Raw genomic sequence first — 23883 nt, 5'->3', positions numbered from 1 at the left:
TCCATGGCGCTAGTTCACCACACTTGACTGCTTTACAGCTGATGAAATATGAAAGTAGCTTGGCATCCTTAATTAAAACAAGGACAACGTTTGCATCTTCCCCCTTCTCTCTGCAGCCCCCTATGCCCTCATAGATCTCCTCCAGATAGTTGGGAAATTCTATAGAACAGCAGGGGAGATAATGCAGGGAAAAGTGGGTGGTTGCAAAAATCAGCTCCCTGACCCCTTTCATTCTGCTAGTGGGCACACTTGGAGACAACCCATGGTGTTTCAAGAGATAACTGAGTGATGAAAATTTTGTTGGCAGTGGTCCATTTGTGATGGCTCATTCACAAGTGAAAGTCATCCCTTGATGCTGCAATGATCAAGAGATGAGCGTGTATGAATGAACTGGTCCAAAGACAAATGGCACAAGCTGAGGAAAATCTTTCCGGTTCCTGGAGGGTTTTCTTCTCACTTATTTATGTTAGGCTCTGAAAGCAATATATTGTATCAGAAGTCATTTTGATATTTTAGGGGGAAACAATATTTGCTTTATTGGGGTGGGTTGGTGGGTGGGAAACCGCATTGTCAGAATTCCAAATACGCAGGGAAAGTTTTCAGAAATATGCAAGACCTGTTTGCAGAATAGATAAAAACCTGTGGCCCTCCAGATGTTGCTGGACTACAACATCCATTGTCCTTTGCCATTGGCCACATTGGCACTGGTGGGAGTTGGAGTTCAACAACATCTGGAGGGCTACAAGTTTCCAATCCCTGGTTCATGCCATGGATCCATTGAGGACGTGCACTAATTCTGAAAGAATCTTGAATTGACAGTGGCTTGTTTCCCTCTCCAGACAGTTATCTGAAGAAAATGCTAATCTCCAGGAATACGTTGAGAAAGAATCCAAGGAAAAAAAGAGGCTAAGCAGGACTAATGAAGAGCTGCTGTGGAAACTTCAGACATCAGAACCCATGAGCCCGGCTAAACTGTCTCCAACATCTCCAACGCACATTTATCGCTCTTCATCAGGACCTCCTACACCAGCTAAAGTCAGCACCGTACCAAGATGACAGTCACATGGAGCTGTTTAAGATGACTTGTCCCTGACAATGTCCCTATCTACTGAATGTTATCATCTAAGAAAGTATTAACCACAGTATACGTAGATACCTGGGATGGTTTACTCTACCAACATGCTGTCTAACTGGATAGCTGTATATGGCTAGGCCATATACTCTTCTGGTTCCTGCATCAGAAGTCCCTAGGACTGATACACTGATGCCATAAAATACCAGAATCCAGTGTAGCTGGTGCACAGAAACCTCTTCCAGAAACTTCTTCTTAGAAGCAAAAGCAAAGCAAAACTCTTATTACTACTTATCGTTCACTCCAAATGAACTTTTTGCTGCAGTATTTCAGGTTAGTTGCAAGTTCAAGTTTTGAATAGCTCTGTGTGTGAGTAGCTGCTGATAAGTATGGATGGCACAGGCATCCATGCCCATAATGCGAGGCACACATACGACACACGTACACATCTCTGTATATGTAGCTGAAGCTTTTTCCGGATTACATTTTTTATATTAATGGATTCTACAAAAAGTGCTGATCTATTTTCATGACAGTCAGCAGTTTTCTAACCTGTGCCTAAGAGTTATACTGAAATTAATTGCTTTTTTTTTTTTTGGTCAAAGCTTCCCAGGAATATTTCTACCCAAACTAGAAGAAAATTACACAAACATAGAAGCACCTTTCAAATGACCACCAAGTGGTATATTTTCTAAAGCAAAACACCAGCGACTTTAACTTTCTTAAGTAGTTAACTGCCTTCAAAATAAACTGCTTTTCTTATTAATTGCCAGCCATGGTCACTCATCTCCCAGGTAAAAATCAGAACACTTATCACTGTTGTAAATTCAGAATGGGCAAGCTGGCCTCAAATTTTACAATCCCAGCTCTTATTTATCAAGATGACTCAATGTTAGCCCAGCTGGGGCTTTTTACATGATGTTTTTGAAGTCCCTGAATTAATTGCATGCTAAAAGTCCCCATCTCCCAAGGCCCCTTTTTTTTTAAAGTGACCGTGGAAGCATAGACTGAAAGGGTGAACCCACAGTTAGATTTCCTAGATGTAAACAGTGCTTTTATTTTTGGTAAAAAAAAAAAAGAGGACCTGGTACTCATAGCTTGATAAAAATGCCATAGGTGTCAGCCCAAATTGGCTGCCATGGACAGCAAAAAGAAAAGAGGTGATGGTACTCCGTACCACTGAGTACTGCCACACAAAAGAAGCACCGGCGGTAAACATGAGTGTGCTAAGAATATCAGAAGAGCCCTGCTGGGTTAGGCCAAAAGCCCATCAAGTCCAGCATCCTGTTCTCACAGTGGCCCAGCAGATGCCTATGGGAAATCCACAAGAAAAACCCAAGTGCAAGAGCACTCCCACCACCTGCAATTCCCAGTAACTGGTACTGAGAGGCATCCTGCCTCTGATGTTCTTCACCCACATTTTCCCCTTCTTCACAAATAAGAAAGCCCTGTTCTATTGACAACAGAACTGGGCTCTCTCAAATACACAAGGGTGGCCCACCTGTGCAATCAACCCAACTAGCAGCTTGAGGCAGCAATATTGTTAAGGGAGTATGCAATCTGAGAGTTGCCACCGCTGTCCGAGGCAACGTCACTCAGAATACTGAGGTTATCTGTGTTACCAGCAGCCTCTGCCACATTGCTTAGGATCCTGCGAATGCAGCTCTCAGATCCAGAACTCAGATTGTCTTAGGTTGGTCATGTTCATAGAATAGCAATCAACATTGCACACCTAAATTTTATCAGCACTCAATGGCACATTTTCAAGGGGTTTTGGTAATGGCCAAAGCACTGGCCATTCTGTCTCTGCCTTCTTTGCAGCCATCTCAACACTACTGCCCAATGTGTGTCTAGTAGCAGAACAAGAGAGGCCGTCAAGGCTGCTAGAGTGTAGGCTGGTTCCCTAGAGAGTAGCATAGCTGTCAATAATAGTGTTAGACCTTACGAAGGTTTTTAAGCATGAGCTAGACAGACAAAAGAGGATGCATCCAATGCCCCTTCTTATCTTTGATGTGATAGATAGAAGGTGGGTTCCAGCGTGCGTGTCCAGAGTTGTTAGACTTAGACTGTGAAAGCGTTGAACGTAGCGTTGGACAGTTCTGGAGCATGAATCATCTAAGCAAAGAGAAAAAATGTTTTTATATATCCATGTGATGCTTTGGTTCTCAGTTGATGGTCATGGCTCAACTCATTTGCAAAGTACAGCCTTCTGCTACCACCTCCGAGTCCTTTATAGCCAGGGCAGCTCAAAGTACCAAAAGCACACTGAGGAGAAGGGAGGGAATTTGGGTAGTCCTCAGTGAGCTGTGAGAGTTGTCACATGTTTCTCTAAAGTCCACACAAGTGCTTAGTTCAACAAGGCTGCTTGGTGTTTGTGTATATGACTTGCCTGTGATGTAGGCCTTAGGCAGAAGCTGTAGCTCAAGAGACAGCCAGCACCATCCAACTGCCACAAATCTGTGGCCCAGTTCCATGACGTACAATGTAACAAGGTTAATTTTTTTTAGAGAAATTTATTTTTGTAGCTGCCTTGCATGATACTGTGATACTGAGTACATCTTCTTAGATTAGTTCATGCCACATTCATAACTATCACAAACAACAAGACTAGCTTTTGTGTAATGGGCAAGTACAAACTGAGAGTAGGATAGTTGTGAGAAGGACCCACTGATTCAGTTTTAGCCAGTTTCCATACCACACTTGCGGTAAGACATAGATGCACCTGTTTCATTGTTATATTGCAAATGTTGTACTATGCCAGCTCATGTAAGTGATGTATATACCACAATGCTGATCAATTGAAATTACCTTGCATAGCTCTGTAAATTATGTGTCACTCTCCGCTTATAAGCTAGTGGAGCCACTTGGCAGGAGGGTAGGCGGATGGGTGGGCCTGGATTGTCCATCAGTTTCTCTGTTTATGCTACTTCCCTCTTCTGATCATCTTCCACTTCCATATGCAATGTCTGCTTCCAACTATGAATTGAGATTTTGGCTTTTAGTGGTAGAGAACTGTCTATGCAAGTTCTCCATCATCTATTGTCAACTCCATGCTAATGTCAAACTATCAGTTATCCCTCCTCCATATAGTTCATATTGATCAGTTACCCCTGCTTTCAGAAGGGAAAGAAGTGGGGTCCTATCCCATTTTTTCTTCTTCACAATGCCAGCCTAGGGCTACTCTCCTTCCACCTAACATTCCATTGTTTTGAACAGCACTCTATGGAAGCCTATCGCTTATTCAGCCCTTAAATCATAAGTAGCCGATAGAAGGACATCACACAAACTTTAAGACAACCAGCTATTGCTGATACCTGAGAAATAACTAGATCAGTGGCTTGATCTTAAGTTTCTCAAGCAACAGCCCCTCACCACAACGTGGTAAGCTAGTTTTGAAACAAAGGGGCCTTTTAAAAACAGTTTCTGATATGTCACACAGGTATGCTGTTGCAAGGCAACAATCTCATCAGGTATGCCCAAACCCCTTGGCTTTCCTAAAGTTGCATCGCTACCTATGCCATCAGATCCTCCATCGCTCTGAAAATGATGAAGATAGACATAAGATGGGGGTGGGAAGTGCAACCAACTTGATACTAGTGTGGCAGGCAAGTATGAATCAGAGGTTTGTGCAAAGCTAGACTATTATCCCTCCTACTTCAGTTTCTGTTTACAAAAGCTCCAGTGTAGGAGCTGATTGGACTGGGTAGTCCCAGGAAAGCTGCATGACATGCCTAGGCCCAGCCTACATCACTACATCGCTAAGCTTCTCTCCTTAAAGGCCAGCAGCTGCTTTTTGTATGTGAAGCCATAATGTTTATCCCCCAACCAGCAGAACTATATGACTGTCGACCTAATTGTGGAAAACCACATTTACAGAAGTGTACTCTGCAATAACACAAAGCACTCAGGCGATGAGGCAGAGCTGGCTTAAGTGTCATGGAGAAAGCAACCAGAGATTGTAGCTGTGATTTCATGCATCCCATTGATGGACTAGCAAGGAATAGTACAAATATTTTCCAACAAGCATGTTCATAACACCCAGGCTTAGTCATAGCAGACAAGCAAACTATGACTGCCTAGTGCAACTCTTGTAAGGAAACAAGGTCTTAATTGTGGCTAGCATCTTCCTGATTTCTGTTTCAGGTGCATCTCCTGTTGTACATATATTCCAGCTTTAAATTCCTTGTAGCTAAGGCACAAAATGGTAAGAAAGCCAGCCAACCAGTTCCAGGAAATAGTGTCATTTCCTCCCATTCCCCCTCTAATTAGCAGTGATGGTGGCAAGACATTATTTTGGCAACTTGTGCCAAAATTCTCTTATGAGAATTGCAGTGCTAGCCAAGAGAGGAGGGCTCTCACCAAGAAGATGGAAATTGCAATCCCATTCTGTCCTGCAAGATCTGTTGCCGCATATTCTCCCATTGGTTCAGAGGAAGATTCAGGAAGGATTTAGGCAGTTATACACCAGTCCCAGGAAAACTCCATAAGCAACAGTGGCTTATTACCTCCAACTCCAGAAACAGCTTCTATCAAGATCCCACCCTGATACCATCACAAAACACAGGCATGAGGCAGTACTCTGTAGGACACCTTTTCTCTTGATGCATCTCATCACTGCCATGGATTGCATAAATGCATCTAGCAGAGGATGGCTTCAGATTTTACACAGAAGCCTTAGGAAAGGAATCAGGAGCAACTTGTGCTGCATGCATTTGTGATTCCTATTGACTGTGCAGAGTGAGAATATGCACATCTTTCTCCCGTCAGCGGGATGTACATGCTCCAGCTATGGATGAAAGCCACAACTGGTTGTCACCTGAGGAATGAAGATATGGCTTCTTTTCTGTGGCATATCCAAAACTGTCCTGTAGTCTGCTAAGACAGAGATAGCCAACATGGTGTCCCCCCAAATGTTTTGAATTCCAACTCCCATCATCCCTGACCATTGGCCATGCAACCTGAGGATTAGAGTTGTAGACAACATCTGGAGGACACCATACTAAGTAAATGGATGATAACATTAATACTGCCTAATACTGCCTTTTGCCCCAAATGTGCTCTTATGCTCACAGGTACCTTTGGTACTCCAGAGTACCAGAATAATGTGACCATTAAATAAAAATTGTCCAAAATTGTACTGTTTCAAATAGTTGCTAATGTAGGAAGGCCCTTGACATTAAATGCCTTTATGAGCATGGCTCTGGGTCTGGACACCTGATGCCCTCACACTTATCACCTTACTTTCATGTCTTATCCAAAAACCAGTGATGCCTTCTCCTCCTCCCACCACCACAAGGCATTCCATGCATCTCTGGGCTTTGGACAAGATAGGAGCATAGGAAGCTCCTGTGCAGAGTTAGACCCGTGGTCCATCTAGCTCAGTATACACTGACTGGCAGCAGCTCTTCTGGGTTTCAGGCAGGGTTCTTTCCCAGCCCTATGTGGAGATGCTGGGAATAGAGCCTGGGACCTTCTGCATACAAGGCAGATGCTCTACCACTGAGCTATGGCTCTTCCTCCCCACAGATGTGGAGGATGTGTGAATTGTGCTTCCTTGTCCCAATATTTGTCTTTCCCAGAAGCCCTCAAGTCTTCCTGAGAAGGCAATTTGCAGGACCCTACTGCCTTTGGAATCTCAAAAGGACCAGCAAAACCACTTGCTGGAGAAACCAGCGGGGTCAAGGAAAAGCAAGAGAATAATTAAGACTCCCCCTTTTGCAACATTTCAAAACTTTTCAGAACTTTCAAGAGATTGTTTGCATAGCTCGCATCTCTAACCAATAAATCAGCAGGTACTTGAATGGCTAAAATCCCCTTCGGATTACATATGAATAACCCAAATCAGGTATTTTACGTCTGTGCACTGATTGCATTTGTGTCCCATGGACACACAACAGATGCGTATGTAAAGGTCTCCCCACCCCCATGGAGGAGTTTGTGGTCTGACTGAAATATGTGGCTATCTGAATGACAGGGGGCGGGGGGGGGTTGTATTATTTCAGTTACAGTGTACAGGTGTATGTAATATATTCATGATAATAAATACATGCTCCAGTATTGGTCTTTGCTGTGTGACATTGCTTTCTTTATGGCTCTATAGGTGGATGGATTCTAGCAAGAGATGAGTGGTGTTGTTTACAAAGTAAAGGTAACAACTGAACACTTACGAATAAAAAAGACATAGCCAGTACCTTTGTTTCTATAAACCTTACGAATTTTGTTCATTATGCTTCTTTGAAATTTAAAAGCAATGGCCTTGATCCAACTGTGTGTGTGCCTAAAGCCTTGTCCTGTAAGCTGCATTTGTACCATTTCCCTTCCTCTCCTGAACAGCTCATTTTATTTAAAACTTTTATAAAGCGTGTCATACGTTTACAATTTTCTGGGAAACGAGGGTTCAAATCCCCACACAGCCGGGAGCTCACTGGGTGACCTTGGGCCAGTCACTGTCTCTCAGCCTCAGAGGGAGGCAATGGTAAACCACCTCTGAATACAGCTTATCAACCCTATTCATAGGGTTGCCATAGGTTGAAATCAACTTGAAGGCAGTCTGTTTCCATTTCCATGTAATATAAAAGCATACCAAAACAGACTTTAAAAACCCAGGAATTCATACAGACAAAAACAGAGTCTGATTTTATGGGTCAAGGAAAGTAACTAGGCACAACTGTGGCTTATGGGGCTGAAGAACTGCATGCACAGCACCCATTTCTACTCATTTCTACCCAGCTAGGGGCACATACATGGAAGGCTTCAGAATGCATATGGTTGCTAGTTAAGGATTTTGTATGCAAAATGTACTCATCCCTTATCTCACATGTAATTTGGAGCACAAACCTAACACTTCTCCCCTCCCCAGTTGTTGATGGCTGGCTATTGTTGTGATGGTTCACTGTTGTGCCTCTCTGCAGGCCTCCTCTGGTCAGGGGCGGCTCTGCTATGGCAGAATTCCAAGCTTCACCCTAGCAGGTGGAAAGCTGCCAGCTAGTTTATTTAGAAAAGTGTTTATAGACCATTCTCAGATTGCCACCATCACATGAGGATGGTGTACAGATGGTATATAAAGACTATTAAACGCACTACAAAACCATCATTAAAATGACTGGCTACTCAAGAAAACTTTGAACAACTGCATAGGCCTGTCAGCATAAAAGTCTTCAAGAGATGTCTGAAAATCAAAAGGATGGATGCCTGCCTGCCTGCCAAATCTCTGCTGGAGTGTTCCACAGCATGGGACCAGTTAACACTAAAAGCAATGGCAGTAGCTAGTGGAAAGCCCCAAAATGAGGGTTTTGGGGGTGGGAATGGGAGTGGAGAGACAGCCGAGGTGCCAGAAACCTGGGAACTGCTGAACCTAAGTCCCATAGATCTCCTGAGACCTGATCCTCAGGTCCCTGAGCTGGCACAGAAAAAAAAGCTAACAGGCCCCCCTGCTGCCCCTTCTGCTCTGCCTGGCTGGGCTTTGGATGATGAATCTGGCAGTCTGCACTCTGAGCATATGCATGGAAGCACGCACGCACACGTTTCCTTCCTCCTTCCTCACTAGCAAAAATTATGTGTATTTGCATAAATGAAGACATCCAGTGTCCAACAGTGGGTCTGACAAAACACAAATCAGATGCAAACTCTTTCTTGAGTTCATGATGAAGCGACTTCTCCCCGTAATCCAATCCTCATGTTCATTTTTGACATTGCAACTATCATTTGCACATGGTGAAATTTGCTTTCGGAGGCATTTCCGCATTGTGAGCTGTGATATTTAATATTCCAGGAGATCCCTCCTACAATAATAATAATAATAATAATAATAATAATAATAATAATAATAATAATAAATAATCTTAAACATCAGAAGTGGCAAGTGCATGGCCATTTCCTGCCCTCTTTTCCCTCTCTGATGTCTAATACAACTTTTCTATGTTGTGAACTCTGTAGTATTCCACTCTTTGTTGTGCCCCTATCATTGGCAACTGCTGCTATTGGGACAAAGGAACCTCAGAGTAAGAGGTAATTTGCAGTAGACTACCCTTTCCTAACTTGGTGTCCTCCAAATATTTCACACCAGGGGTTCCCAAACTGTGGTCTGTGGACCACTGGTGGTCCATGAGCTTCATTCCTCAGGTGGTCTGTGTGACGTCATTCCCTGGCTCTCCGTCAGGTTCCCACCTGCTTGTGGCTACTGCCTTTCCCTAGGCACCACAAGGGACACCGCCAGTCAGGATCGTCGTTTTTGTTTTCTCCACTCCGCTCTAGCACAGATCTCACTAGATCCCACTGCTAGGCAACACCACCAGTCACGTCCTGTAACCAATACTCCCAGAGACTTTGCCTGAGTCTCTCTATAGCTGTTTACTTTGTGACTGAGTGCTTATGCTGTTCCCAGCCCCCTTATATCTGTCTCTATAAAGCATACAACTCTGGGTTGCTCTGGATACTTGTCTTTGTTACAATATCTCCCTTCACAGCTGCCACCATTAGATACTGTTTCTGTTCAGCCTTGGTAATTACCTTGCCCTCCCTTCTGGTATGTATATTCCCCAGACAAGGATCAGGCCTTTGGTAAACCAAATAAGTATTTATTCAATAATACCAGGAAATAACAATATTACTTAGGATTGTTTAACAAGCGTATGGTTTCATTTAGTGTCACTCTTTATGTTTCTGTTCATTTATATACATTCTAAATATCAGCCAAATATAATCCAAACCTCCCTCAGAACTCTGCCAACCAACCCTCACGAAACGACCTCACTCCAACCAACTCAACTTCTCTCCCCCTCATCACTCACAAACCTCCATTTATACCTTCAGCCAGCCAGCCACTCAGCCAATCATCATCCATGTACTCCCCCTTTCTCTCTTAGTCAATTACCATACATCACCTAATAGACCTGCACTTACCATATTTACAGATGCTTAACCTACAGGAACATCACAGTCTGCAGTATGTCTGCAAAAATACAATTAAAATCATAGAGCATCTAGCTACAACAGGCAGAAAAATCATTGTGGTCCACTAAAATCCTCAGCTCTTTGAAGTGGTGCACGGGGGGGGGGGGAGTTTTGGAATCACTGTTTTACAGATCATCTCTGACTGCAGGACATGCTAGCTAGGCTGATGGGAGTTGAATGAAAACTTCTAAAGGGCACCAGTCTAGAAAAGGCTGCTCTAGACATTGGGAAGCAGAACAGAGAAATTAAGACACATGGTGGTGGTGGTTTTTCTGCAGTTGGTGTTTCTGGAAACATCTAGTTCCATACTAAAGGGATGAGAAGAGCCTCCTGGATCAGGTCAATGACCTATCTAGTCCAGAATCCACAGTCATGAACTAAATGCTTTCTGGCTTCCCATAGGCATCAACTTCCATTAAGTGCAAAATAGTAAGACGTTGAGGGGGGCAGGGGAGAACTGGTTAGATCAAGCAGTTAAAGGAGAAAAAAACTGAGGCTGCAATCCTGCAATAAGTCCCAATGAACTCACTCGGGCTTACTGTTGAGTAGTGATGCATACGGTTGCACTGTTAGTCTTATCAAGGAACACAACTATATTGGAAAACAAAAAGGCAAGATTCCAGAAGCTTGATTTTCTTCTGCAGAAGAGCAATTACATCCAACCGGTTTGCTACAACAAAGAGAAATACATTAAAAAGAAGGGTGAAACTTATATAATTTATTTGAACTTCAGGAAAACATTTTAATGCGGTATCACATATTAACAAATCGATTTCCAAAGTCAAAAATGACATTGAGGGGGACATTATTTACAGTGTCACTCAGCAGAAACGTCTCTATGAAGCAGAGGGTGTGGCTCTAGATAAACGTTTCACATTTAAAAAACAAAAAAAGGTTTATGGGGGGGGAAGAGGAGCCAAAATATAAAGAAAACAGAAACAATGCCCACTGGAACAAGCAGAAAACAAGAACTGTAGTAAGCATCAAGAGTCAAATAATTGTATCACAACAGTAAGAAATTCTGAGGAAATAATTAGAAAAATAGACCAGCCAACAAAAAGTATATATTTATATATTACTCAATAAAAATCTGCACAGATTCTTTCATGGCTTCTTGGTTATTAAAAGCTGTATTCCTGAAGAAACCCCACATTCCAACACATTTGTAATGTACAATTGAAAAATGGTGCCATACCCATTCCTTGTGCTCCTGAGACCAGACGTACATCAAAAGGCACAACGTAAAGAAAGAAAATCCTCCAATTCCATCAGGCACACATGTTACTACCATTTCATCATTTGGAAAACACAGGCATGGCTGCTTGTGATTTGGGAAATAAGATTCCTCAATGGCTGTGTTCATTCATAGATCTAAGCCATGGTTTGCTTTAAATGTGATTTGTTCAAGACACTAGGATCAGTCTCTCAGACCAGCAAAGTAACCATGGCTTGTTTCACCTAATAGCGGCTTAAGCTTTTTAAATGTTCTTGCTTTGCACCTTTGTAGTTGGGCAAGTATGTTGGCCTGGGCGATGAAACAAGGAATAAGCCAGGTTGATGGCTTCAGATGTAATGAAAACCATTGTTTCATATTCTTATTTGTTGTGCACAAGCAAACCCTAATTAACTGGCTGGGGTGGGTTTGGGCAAATATTAACAAATAATTATGCTAAACAAACCACAACTTAATGCTATCTGAAAACGAGGCCACTGTCCAGTCGTTTCATCATCTTGACATAGCCTTTTCTTGGGACATGTGCCAAGAGTAGGAGGAAATAAACCCTGAGAAAATATAGGTATAGATTTTTATTAACAGGCATTGTTCCATAACATTTGGCCTCTGCTTTAGAAGTACAACACACCAAGGACTAGCATATGAAAGCAATTGTGAAAGATGTACATATAGTAATAAATGCCTGACCACCTTTGCATTGGAAAATGCCTTCCGGGATGGGTTCATTAAGTTGCCAAGAAAAGGGTTTCTGGATCAACAGCTAAGCAATGACGAAGAAGTTCCATTTGACACGGGAAGGCAATAGTGCATTCCCATACCACATACAACCTGATCCTCACACTTGATGCATCAGGAAACAAATGCTAACCTGAGGGTACTGCAGCACCAACTGGACTTAAAACACATATGCAACACTTGCCAACATTTGCTTTAAACTGAACGCCTATGGTGTAATGCAACTCACACTGAATAGTAAAACTTTTACAAAACAGTTCAAAATGCAATAGCTTCAAGTGTGTGCAGATGATATGCACATAAAATGCAATTGGTTTCAATAGAAACTAATGAACATGAAATTGGGTGTGGCTTGTTGCATTCATAACACTTTGATATCAGCAAAAGTCCTTTGGGAGCCTCGCCAAAGTTACATTAAGGATAGTTTGTAATATGCACTCCTGTTTGGTCAAACAGAAATATAAGCCTTCTCCTGCTCTCTTGTGCAATCTCCACCTGGTGGAGTAACATCCACAAATGCAATAGGGTGTTATATGATTGGATACACTGGCTGAATATGTGCACAGTTCCTGGTGCTATATTAGGAACTGAAAATGCAACAGATGTGGATTGGAATCAAATTTGGGTGCACATCCAGGTATCGCCAATGCCATCATGAGCATTGCATGGTCTGGGTAAGAATGCACTTTTCATCCATCTTGCAATACAGACTGAAATGTGAATCCCCCGCTGCTATAAAAGGCCCCTATGCAAGGGTTAACGCCACAAGCTACTAGTAGCATACAACCCTATGATGCACAGCACAGTCTCCCGATGACAGCTTGTGTCTGCACAATTTCTAACTCCCTCAGGATTCACATGATTTTAGTATCTACCACTTAAAAAATACTGATGTTTCAGATATATAAATGCAAGTCTCTGCTACCCAACTGTTCGCCTTGTTAGTCACAACCTCTTAACTTCAATGTAACACTGAAATGAAGGGAGATTGCATAGCAGATCACACATTAACACTGAATGGATTCTGGGTCTACAATGCAGACTCTACATGAAGCGAGCATGTAGGACAAATAACATCAAGCTATGAGTAAGAAGATAATGGAACCCAAAGACCCAGTAAAACTGGAAAACCAAACTATTTACTATTTAACTATTTACCTTTCGCCCACAAATTTGGTTTATTTTTTTTAATCATTAGCAATACATCCCATAGACACTGGGATGATTCACACTACCATACTTTTCATAAAACCACTAATCACCCAACAGACTGATCCTTTGCAGCTTCTATTAAATATGAGCAAGCTCAGAGGAAAAAAATGCCCATTAGGAGTAATGAACTGTCCTTCTATGGCTGGAATACAACCATAATTCAAAATATGGGACAGTGCTCTTCCATTATATAGAAGAAATTAATCAAATCTACAACTATGTTCTTGTGCTGCAGGGGGCCAAGTAATCCTAGCCTAGAACTTCAACTGCTATGCACACTCAGATGGGAGTAAGTCCTGCTGAACTCAGCTGGGCCAACCTAAGTAAAACATGCATAGGGTCAGAATGCAGATTATGTACACTCACCCTTTGCTTATGTCCCCTTCTACACTGGGCTCGTGCACTTTGGGGAGGAAAAAGAATCTAAAGAGAGTGAAAACGGAGATAATTCCTGACAGAAGAGGTGGCTTCCACAGATAGAAGACCTCTTCAGTCTGTTTTTGTTCTGAGCATTACATAGAAGGCAAAGCTTGAAAATACAGCCTCATATACAACAAAGTGTCCCAGCAACTGTACAAAACCATCTTCTTAAAACTAATAATAATAATAATAATAATACCCACTTATTTACAAAGACAAGCTCCAGTAAATGCCAGCCTGTTCTTCACAATAGCAAAACTTACAGCAGCATCTTTCAGGTTTTCACCAATAAACTCAAGCTTCATGTATTTTTATATTTAGGCTTCAGAAGACTAGAGGGCTACCTAGTCTTCCCCCCACCTCAGTAATGAAACTGTACACCAAGAAGCGTAAGCGTTTGCACCCCACCTCCTGAGCACTCCCACCTTTAACAGTGCAAGGGATTGCCAGCTGCAACAGTGCAGGTAACCACAGCAAAGAGATGTAGCAATATTTGTGGAGACAGCTGTTGGTACCAGTGAAAATATCCAACAGATGGACCGGGTGAAATCATCCTCGAGTGCCATTCCCAGGCACTGCATCTCCTCTCTGCAGGACATCTATGGGGAAAGAGGATAAACTCACCTAATGAAGGTGTCAGTATTTATGCAATTCCAGTCTACCTGGCTCCAGTATCAGCACTATTTACAACAAGGATTGGTAACCTGTGGCCCTCCAGATGTTGCTGGACTACAACTCTCATCACCCCTAGACATTGGCTGGGGCTGATTGGAGTTCAGAGTCCAACCACGTCTGGAGGGCTACAGGTTTCACATCTCTGGCTTAGAAGGTATCCCTGCACCTGTACTTAAGCAAGCTGAAGATGAGGGACAGCCACTAGTAGATGATCTGTCACATCTACCCTCAGTGCTCCTTCATGCATGGGCCTAATTCCTACAGTGAGTCACTTCCATTAGGGAACGTGCATGAATCCCATGCTAAAAGAGAAACCATGTCTTCTGTGTGTACACAAACGCACAATATTTGCTGATACACAGGATACATTATACTCTATACACATTATACTCTATTTGTAAGATTTTTTTACCCTGTTTTCCCCTCCTATTTGGATAAATAAATACATAAAATTAGTTCTAAAATAAGAAACCATGCAAAAAGATATAGCTGCACTAAATCATAAAAAAGTTACTAAAATCCAACTGTTATCAATGTCTAGACTTTGGTGCTCAGAACAGAGGAAAGTGTCTTATGCTAGGTCAGCTTGCCCAGCTAGCCTGGTAATAAGTCTGCTCTGACAAAATGTGGCTCTTCAGGGTCTCAGCAGAGGTTATTCACACCTGCTTTCTGATCTTTTTTTTTTTTTAACTAGAGGTGTCAGGGACTGAACCTGGGACCTTCTGAATGAAAAGCATCTTACCTACCACTGAGCTATGGTCCTCTTTTCAGAACAAAATCTGGAGTCCAGGAGCCATTACCTGCCTCAGACCATTTGCAATTTCATCTTCAGCTCATGTGGAATATGGGAAGCAGGTTAAGCTGCTTCATGGCAAATTCATAAGAGAGAAGACACTTCCTAAGATAAGTTGGGGCCCCACTGCATAGGTCAATTATTAGAACCTCAATCCGAACTAGAAACCTGACAGCAAGTCAGAGCACTGGCCTGATAATGCTCACTCTCAAACCTCTCCCAGAGAAGAAAGCATTTGTGAAAGCAACAGTTTCAGAGCCATCTTCAATGGAAGTTTCACAATAGGGCACATTTTACTAATCATTCCAGGGGTCTATAGAACAGCCAACCCTGGTACCCCTGCCCCAGCCAACACTGCTGGAGAGCACCTGGCTGGCAAAGGCTGAAAAAGAGGAATGGGCAACAAGGAATTTCACACAACGGGACCATGGCAAAAGCCTACATGGAAGTGATTTCTATGTAGGAATGTTACACACTCAACAGGCCTCGAAACAACCGTGGCCCAAGTGATAGTAGGGATTTGGTCTCAAACTCCAACTAAGCCACCAACTCTGTAAAATGGGACTATGAATATCCTAATTAGATTAAGATGGAGGTTCCAACACAGAATGCAGTAAAAGAATTATTATTATTATTATTATTAATTTAATTTATATCCCACCCTTAAGAATGATCCTTAAAATGGCATGGGGAAGAACTGACTGGTCCATAAGAACAAACAACCTGAAAGAGTTAATTTGGATGCCGGAGGTGAGGAAGTCTACAGACCTAGGCTTTTCCAGATCCTGGACTACTATTTGTGCAGGCTTCTAGGATCTGAGGAAGCTTATGCACTGTGTACAGGCACAGACTTCCCCACTTCAGACATGTGCATAGGAGGGTCAGGACTGAGAGGAGCCACGTGGCATGGCCCCACAGAGCCTTCTTACCCACATTGTCTCTTCACAGAAGCAATACATGAAGGGGGACTAGAAACGAGGCCTGATGTGTTTCATGCTGCAGCAAGCCCTTCAAATCAAAGGAATCTTTTTTACACAGTCCAAGTATCCGCCATGATTCCTTGACTTGCCCTTCAATGTTCCCTTGAAGGGCCGCTTGTGGCTCAAAACAAGTTGGGCTTTTGTTTATCATTCAATCAATACTTCCTGGTGCTGTGAGGCTTTTCCAAAGATGATGAATTGGACTATAACTCCTCATCAGCCCCACACAGCACAGGAGGGGAATGCTGCTTCTGTATTTGTGATCTAACAGGGTTGTTGTGAGGACACATGAAAGCAGAGAAGTAATTACGGGAGGGGGGAGGCAGCACTTGAGGACACCTCAAAGCATTTTCACCTCTGAAATCCGTCACACAAACATAAGAATAACACTTCTGCAAAATAAAAGATTTCCCTTTCTACTGAGTCCCGCTACTTTCCACACAATTTGCTTCAACTGCAATATATGAAGTGGCTAGATATAAATATCTGAAGCGACTAGATAGACTTCACCAAAGCTTTTGACAAAGTGCCCTATGATATTCTGAGTAGCAAGCTAGCTAAATGTGGGCTAGATGGAACAACTATCAGGTGGATCCACGGTTGGCTCCAGAAGTACTCAAAGAGTGCTGATCAATGGTTCCTTCTCAGACTGGGTGGAAGTAACGAGTGGGGTAATACAGGGCTTGGTCCTGGGCCCAGTGCTCTTCAACATTTTTATTAACGACTTGGATGACGAGGTACAGGGCATGCTTATCAAATTTGCAGATGTTACAAATTTGGGGGGCACAGCTAATACCATGGAAGACCAAAACAAAATTTAAAGGGACCTTGATAGGCTGGAGCATTTGGCTGAAAACAACAGAATGAAATTCAACAGGAATAAATGCAAAGTTCCACACTTAGGAAAAAGAAACCAAATGCACAGTTATAAGATGGGGAATACTTGGCTCGGCAATACGACATTTGAGAAGGATCTTGGAATTGTCATTGATCACAAGCTGAATATGAGCCAACAGCGTTATGTGGCTGCAAAAAAAGCATTTTTTTTTATTTATTTATTTGTTAAATTTTTATACCGCCCCACTAGCATAGCTCTCTGGGCGGTGTACAACAGAAAGTATATACAATAAAATCACACAAATCGGTACAAAAACATATATATAAAAATCCACTATAACACCTGGTCAGATCAGCTCGAGGGCCTTTTTTAAAAATTCATCTTCAAACAAATTCCGCAACCGACTGGCAGATCAACCCGTTGCCCCTCCAGTTGTGGCCAATGGAAACGCTTTTCTGTGGTTGACAGTCCTCACAGACTAAATGAAATCTACCTCACTGCATTTCAGACCACAAGGATGGCAGGTAGTTGTAAAGTAGGGCTGAGCCAAAAATTCTTCTTAGAGCGTTTCTGGCAGAAACTGTGCACGTGCGCATGCATAAGTGTAAGTGTTTCAAAGTCCAGTTCCGTGAACTCGCTCACCTTCTTTATTATCAGGGGTACATGGGGGTGGCAATGAAGGTGGCTAGTAAGAGGTTAGTGGGCCAGGCAGAGAGGTATGGAGGGCCACATTCCTCTCCTGGGCCAAAGGGTCCCCCACCCCTGCCCTAGAGGCAAGGTGGAAAGCATTGTTTTCATTCTGAATGGCTTCACAGCATTGTCATGAAGCCAATCAGGGAGAGGCTGACACTTTTTGCTATATTAGGCTGCATTAACAGAAGTATATTTTCCAAATCGCATGAAGTATTAGTTCTCTGTTTACCACTAGTTAGGCCTCATCTTGAGTACCGAGTTCAATTCTGGTCCCCGCACTTCAAGAAGGATGCAGACAAACTAGAACAGGTTCAAAGAAGGGCAACAAGGATGATCAGGGGACTGGAAACAAAACCTTATGAGGAGAGACTGAAAGAACTTGCCCTGTTTAGCCTGGAGAAGAGAAGACTGAGGGTAGATATGATAGCACTCTTCAAGTACATGAAAGGTTGCCACACAAAGGAGGGCCAGGATCTCTTCTCGACTGTCCCTGAGTGCAGGACACAGAATAATCGGCTCAAGTTGCAGGAAGCCAGATTTCAACTGAACACCAGGAAAAACTTCCTAACTGCTAGAGCCATACAACAATGGAACCAATTACCTAGAGAGGTAGTGGGCTCTCCGACACTGGAGGCTTTCAAGAGGCAGCTGGACAGCCATTTGTTGAAAATGCTTTGATTTGGATTCCGGCATAGAGCAGGGGGTTGGACTTGATGGCCTTATAGGCCCCTTCCAACTCTGCTATTCTATGATTCTATGAAATATCAAATAAAAATAAATTCAGCTCTCCAGGAGACCAGCAATGAAAAATAGTAACAACAATAATAAACTACAAGATTTTTTTCCTCTACAGCATGTATCTGCATAAATTCGATGTTTTTTCTTTTGGAAACCCACTTTTTACAAAGAGGTGGCTCTTTGTCTATACCAGCCTTTGCCAACTTAGTGCCCCTCCAGATGTTTTGGACTGCAGCTCCCATCAGCTCCAGCCAGCTGATCTCCAAAGTACCTGGCAAAGGGTAATCTACGCATGGGAACAAACAGACTTCGATGGTTCCCCAGCCCCACCTGATGGGAAGGTTGACAGATGGCTTTAGAATTGCAAGAAGCTCCCTGCGGGGCTTCTGCTGCTTATTAGGACACATCACTTCTGTTCTATGATGTGCCAACTGTTCCTGGAAACAGCACAAAATCCTATCTGGAGTTCAACATGGCTAAGCTGGAGTCTCAAACAGCTTACAGCACAAGAACGGCACTTAACTGGCAGTGTCCCTGGCCCACAGATATTTTTGCTTCTAGTATTGCCTGCTGCCCACTCTCGTCCAAGGAGAGTTGGTCCTCACAGGACGGGTGACAAGCCACAAGAGATTTGACTTCACAGACGATGCATTTGTCCCAAATCCTCCAAATGGACATAAACTAAGGCTGTTTCCTACTTTGCACCTGAAAAGTCAAATTTGGCACAATCTCCCCCGCCCCCAAAATGATGCACTTTTAAATATATTATTTAAAAACATAACAACAGACAGTGTTGAAGTTGGACCCAGGAGATCTGGGTTCCTATCACATCTCTACAATGGATTCATTTGATGATTGTATACAGTTGCTTAGTCTCAGCTTCAAGGAGTATCAGAGGTCTAACCTCACAAACTTACAATGCAGAGGAGCAACATGAGGACTGGAAAGCAATAAACTCTGACCATATTCCATACAGGATGGGATCAACATCCCAAACCATGCAGTCAACTGAACAGATTTATACCCGACCCACGAGATGAAAAAGAAACCATTTTTCTACACAGAATTATACCGTAAGCTAGAAGCTTTTCTTATAAGCAGCAGGATCTGCTATTTGCCTAAACAAATGTGTTGTGTCACAAGAGAGAGAATTCAGCCTGCAAGCCACTACCCTACAGAAGATTGTTGCAACATTGCGTATCAGAGCACAGGAGTTACCTGCACAGAACAAGTCAAGTACATCTATTAAATAAGACCACCAAGTCCTCTTCTTAATCGGATTCATTGTCCTGCAAGGAGGGCATTTTTATATCACATAGGAGGTCATGTTTTGGTGGTGGTGTTGTTTAGGCAAGGCCCCTGGTTTTTAGTGGTCCAACATAAGGTGTCTTTGTAGACAGACAATGCCAGGAAGTTAATTTGCAGACCCTCTGAAAGGCTTGGTCTCATAGCAGCACTGGAAGTGAAGTGGCACACGGATCAGCTGTTTCCTTTCCATATACTTGTGAGAAGGCAGGGTGGGAGAGAGCTGCCAGCATCGGTAACAGTGTTGTTGGAAGTATGCTAGAGGCCCAGTTTTTTTCCTTGTGATCCCTTATAGCTGCACTACCAAAGGTAAAAGCAAGCTGAAAGGGACAGTGGCGGGTCATGGGAGCCCACCTGATATTCCACAGAATAAAATACTTCAAGGTCCCAGCAAGGAAAGCATCCTTCCCTGCAGAGGGTGCTCTGCTGTCCTTTAGCATAACAAGGCTGTTCAATCATTTGCAACTGTCCACATTGTTGTCTGGACATCTTTCCGCATCTGTTGGTGCTGAATAAGATGCCTCCACACTATGCCACATGCCATAGGCAAAATAAATAACCAGACCTGGAGGAACAAAGGAAAAGGCACAGCGTTAGAGAGCATGAAGTCATCTAACAGCACACAAGCCATACCAATGACCCCAAGAATATGAATGCGTAGCTGCCCTCAGTATAAAAATGGTAGCAATCCAGACAAGATTGAAGTGATGCTGGTAAGGAATATCCATGGCCTGTAACTGATGGTGACTCTGGGAGGACTCCTGGACTCCCAGCGATGCTTCCTGAGAAGCAGTTCAGAATTGTTGCTAACAATTGTTTCACCAAATAAGGAACTTTCCCTCTCTTCTGGACAGATAAGATCTATTGGAGACCTTGTCATGCTGATCTCCGCTTCTGTAACTTCCTAGGTTACTACAATGCAATCCTTTTTAGGTACCCTTGAATATGACTCAGAAGCTTCAACTGATATAGAATACTGTTGGCATTTGTAATAGACATCAAGAGATGGACACACATTTAACCTGTTCAGTCAAGCTGTATTGGCTGCCAATTTACACCAGGACCCAATTCAGGAGCTGGTTTCAACCTTTAAAACTGTGCACTGTCTAGCAATCCTGTACATGAAGTCTCTCTCTCTCTCTCTCTCTCTCCCCCCTCTCTCTGTTAAGAGCTCATTTTCCAGTTGAAGCCTAGTTAGTAGGCCTTACTGTCTGTACACATCTTTGTGGCAAGTTCAGACCATGATGGCCAGAAATTAGGCTTTTGTAGCAACCGTTCTGTATTTATGAAACCTTCCTCAAGAGGCGAGGAAAATCTACCTGTCTGATGGTGTATAAACGGGTTCTGGTCCTCTACATGTTCTGGATCTTTCTAAAGCCAGAAGCCATAACAACTCTCAGCCTACCTACACAGATTTCATGAATCTTATATAAGTTCTTAGGCTAGTCTCTGGCCATCCAGATGTATGTTGGACTACAGCTCCTGTAGTCCCTGACTATTTGGGTCAGATGGGAGTTTTGAGTCCAACTGCACCTAGAGTGCCACCCCTTAGATCAGGTGTGGGGAACATTTGGCCCTCCAAATGTTGATGAACTACAATTCCCATCATCCATAGCCATGCCAGGCTTGCTGGGGCCGATGGGTGTTGCAGTTGAGCAACATCTGGAAGGTCAAAGGTTCCCCACACCTGCCTTACAACATGGGTTGAGGGAGTACAAAAGAGAGGGCAGGAAAAGCTATAGTAGAGCGAAGGCTTCTTTCCTTAGCAGTAGGCTAGGGGCATATAAAGGGTTTTCTCAGGTATTATTATTTCAGTTTTCTAAGTAATCTAGCCACTATATAGCATTCCACAACATGTATAATTTTTCCCACTGAAAATGCCTAATGTCCTCCATCCACCAGTACCACAGTCTGGTTATGCCACATATAAGAAAAAAATATTAGCAGAATGACTTGAATAAAGCAGACAGAGTCCAGAGAGAAAATAAATCCTGATAATACTTTGTTGAGGGAAAACTGAGTAAGAATGGGGTATAACTCAAAAGAGAAATAAACAGAGGGGTTTTGTCTTATTTACAGGCCTTGGTTCATAGCAGGAAGATATTCAACAACTAAACCTATGGGGGACAACTCTCTCAAAACTCTCTCTGAACTTATCAGAGGATAAGTTAACCTCAGCAAGGATGGATCATGCCATTCCAATTGTTTGCTAAACAATACCTCCTCCACCACCCCTTGGGTAATTGACCAAATGTAAATACAGTTAACCCTTGCCCCCCTGGGCTCCTGCTGGGAGGAAGGGAGGGATAGAAATCAAATAATAAATAAAACCCTTAGTTTACTGCCTGAATGATCCCTGGTGTTGTACTTCTAACAAGAACCAGGCCCAGCCCTGCAATGCAGTAGGGTGCAGAAATGTACATCAGGCAGACCCATGGAAGGTGGGAAATAGATGAAGGCAGGAACTAGTGCCTGTAGACTTTTGTAGTGGGGCCATAGTAGTGGGGATGGGGCATTTAGACTTTGCTTCAGGCACCATTAAAGTCTTGTGCCACCACTATTCAGAAGTCCCTTTAACCTTTTATTTAGAATAAGTTTTAAAAAAAAGAGTCCCATCATTTTGCATGGTCAGAAACCCAGCTGCAAACTCACCTATCAACATCCAGATGGCAAATCTTATCCAGGTGCCACGGTTTAGCTGCATCATGAGATAAACATTCACAAAGATGCTCAAGATTGGAAGGATGGGAAGGAAGGGGACCTGGAAAAAAAACAAAGACCAAGGAGTTGTGCCTCTGGATCACATTTTGGGAGCCAATTCACATAGCCGTGTCCTCATGGTGTGATTGTGCAATCCATTTGTGATGACTGAGTTCCTCATATCACATTACCAGCAAAAGGGCATATGGGGATATTATTTGCTTGCTGCTATTGCATAAAATTGATTCTATAAAAACATGCATTAGCTTCCTGTGGCTGTTATATTTTTAATGGTATAATATATTTACTTGTGCCTTCACCAGTGTTGTAAGTCATAAGAAGGAGGAGGAGGAGGAGGAGGAACCTCTCCAAGAGCGATAACTTCATCTGAGAGGTTCCTCTGGAAATCTAATTCCCCTCTGCTGCTGGCTTAATTTTGTCATCTTCCTTTCTGTAAAATAGGGTTGAGGAAGCTGTGGCCCTCCAGATGCTGTTGGATGATATGGTTTTACCATTTTACTGCCTATCATTTGGGCTTTTTTAAAAAATGGAAAAGTGGTTTATACATTTTAAAACAATGAGGTAGTAGTTGGGTTTTTTGGGTACTCTTTGTTTCTTTTTTTAAAGCTCAGGGTACTAGACATCCTCACCACCACCACCATCTTTTCAGAGTTAAAAGGATGAAGTAGGGTTTGGTGTGGACTTTTTTTTTAATTACTTATTGTTGCTCAGTAAAAAGAACGAATAAGAGTTCCTTTCTTGGGTCTGAATTTAAAAGTGCTGAGTCGTTTTTAAAGATTGTGTTGAGATTGCCAGTAGAAAGAGGCCACCTTGCATACCCTCTTAAACACAAATAGGCAGATTGCTATATGAGAGGCAAAAGAAAGGAGTATCAGGACTATCAGGCTTGAGGTACATTTAGCCATCTGTGCGGGAAAGTTTGTTCTGTGTCTACTGTTCCCTCTCCCCACGCCACCCCTGCCCGGCACTCTTGGCCAATTTCTGCCCTTCTGGAAGAAGCAGGTTAACATCCATTAATCTCTCTTTCCAGCAAAGACTCAGGATTGCTTCCTCTCCCCAACCCACTCCTTGCAGACCCACTTGCCTTAAATGAGAGCTTGGTTTTGCTTTCAGGTTGTCTCCAAATAACCACTGTAAAAATGAAGCAAATGAGGAAATGTGCAACAAGCAAAGCGATAGCCCACGTGGTTCCATTTTTCAGGGCATCTTTGCCATGGACAGTCAAGCTACAGAAGGTGACGATAAGAAAACCTGAGAACAAGATACATTAAAAAAAAGGTTTGTCACACTAATATTGTGGGTAGAAGGAATTATTCAATACAAAAACAGTGGCAATTTTAAAGTAAAGTCAGAAACAGTAACATCTGTAGCCAACACAGCTGTACATTCATTGCAAGGTTCTGTTGTTTGGATCCTGAATCTGTGAACACACAATTCTGGGGCAAATCCACTCCTGCATGTTTCCTCTACAGATGCTGCAAGTGAGTTGATGGTCAATTCAACCTCAGCTCAGCA

At 42.8% G+C, this 23883-nt stretch overlaps 2 protein-coding genes across 8 annotated transcripts in view; one reads left to right on the top strand and one right to left on the bottom strand.

The window, feature by feature from the left end:
- The window catches only part of MTUS2 (microtubule associated scaffold protein 2), a 451766-nt gene extending 447846 nt beyond the window's left edge, over positions 1 to 3920 (top strand). For both annotated transcript variants that reach the window (XM_061628491.1, XM_061628490.1), the window contains one exon: positions 840 to 3920. In XM_061628491.1, coding sequence (XP_061484475.1) covers positions 840 to 1056 — 217 coding nt within the window. In that variant the 3' untranslated portion in view covers positions 1057 to 3920. The remainder of the gene's footprint in view (positions 1 to 839) is intronic.
- Positions 3921 to 9681: 5761 nt separating this feature from the next.
- The window catches only part of SLC7A1 (solute carrier family 7 member 1), a 67365-nt gene continuing 53163 nt past the window's right edge, over positions 9682 to 23883 (bottom strand). For 4 of the 6 annotated variants that reach the window (XM_061628489.1, XM_061628486.1, XM_061628488.1 and 1 more), the window contains 3 exons: positions 23453 to 23619; positions 22300 to 22408; positions 10714 to 20212 (listed from right to left, as the gene is read on the bottom strand). In XM_061628489.1, coding sequence (XP_061484473.1) covers positions 20103 to 20212; positions 22300 to 22408; positions 23453 to 23619 — 386 coding nt within the window. In that variant the 3' untranslated portion in view covers positions 10714 to 20102. The other 2 variants (XR_009762881.1, XR_009762880.1) reach the window with 2 other exon arrangements.

The sequence above is a fragment of the Rhineura floridana genome, chromosome 5 (assembly GCF_030035675.1).
Source record: "Rhineura floridana isolate rRhiFlo1 chromosome 5, rRhiFlo1.hap2, whole genome shotgun sequence".
In the NCBI taxonomy this organism is placed as follows: domain Eukaryota; kingdom Metazoa; phylum Chordata; class Lepidosauria; order Squamata; family Rhineuridae; genus Rhineura; species Rhineura floridana.
This window is presented reverse-complemented; position numbering and strand designations above follow the sequence as displayed.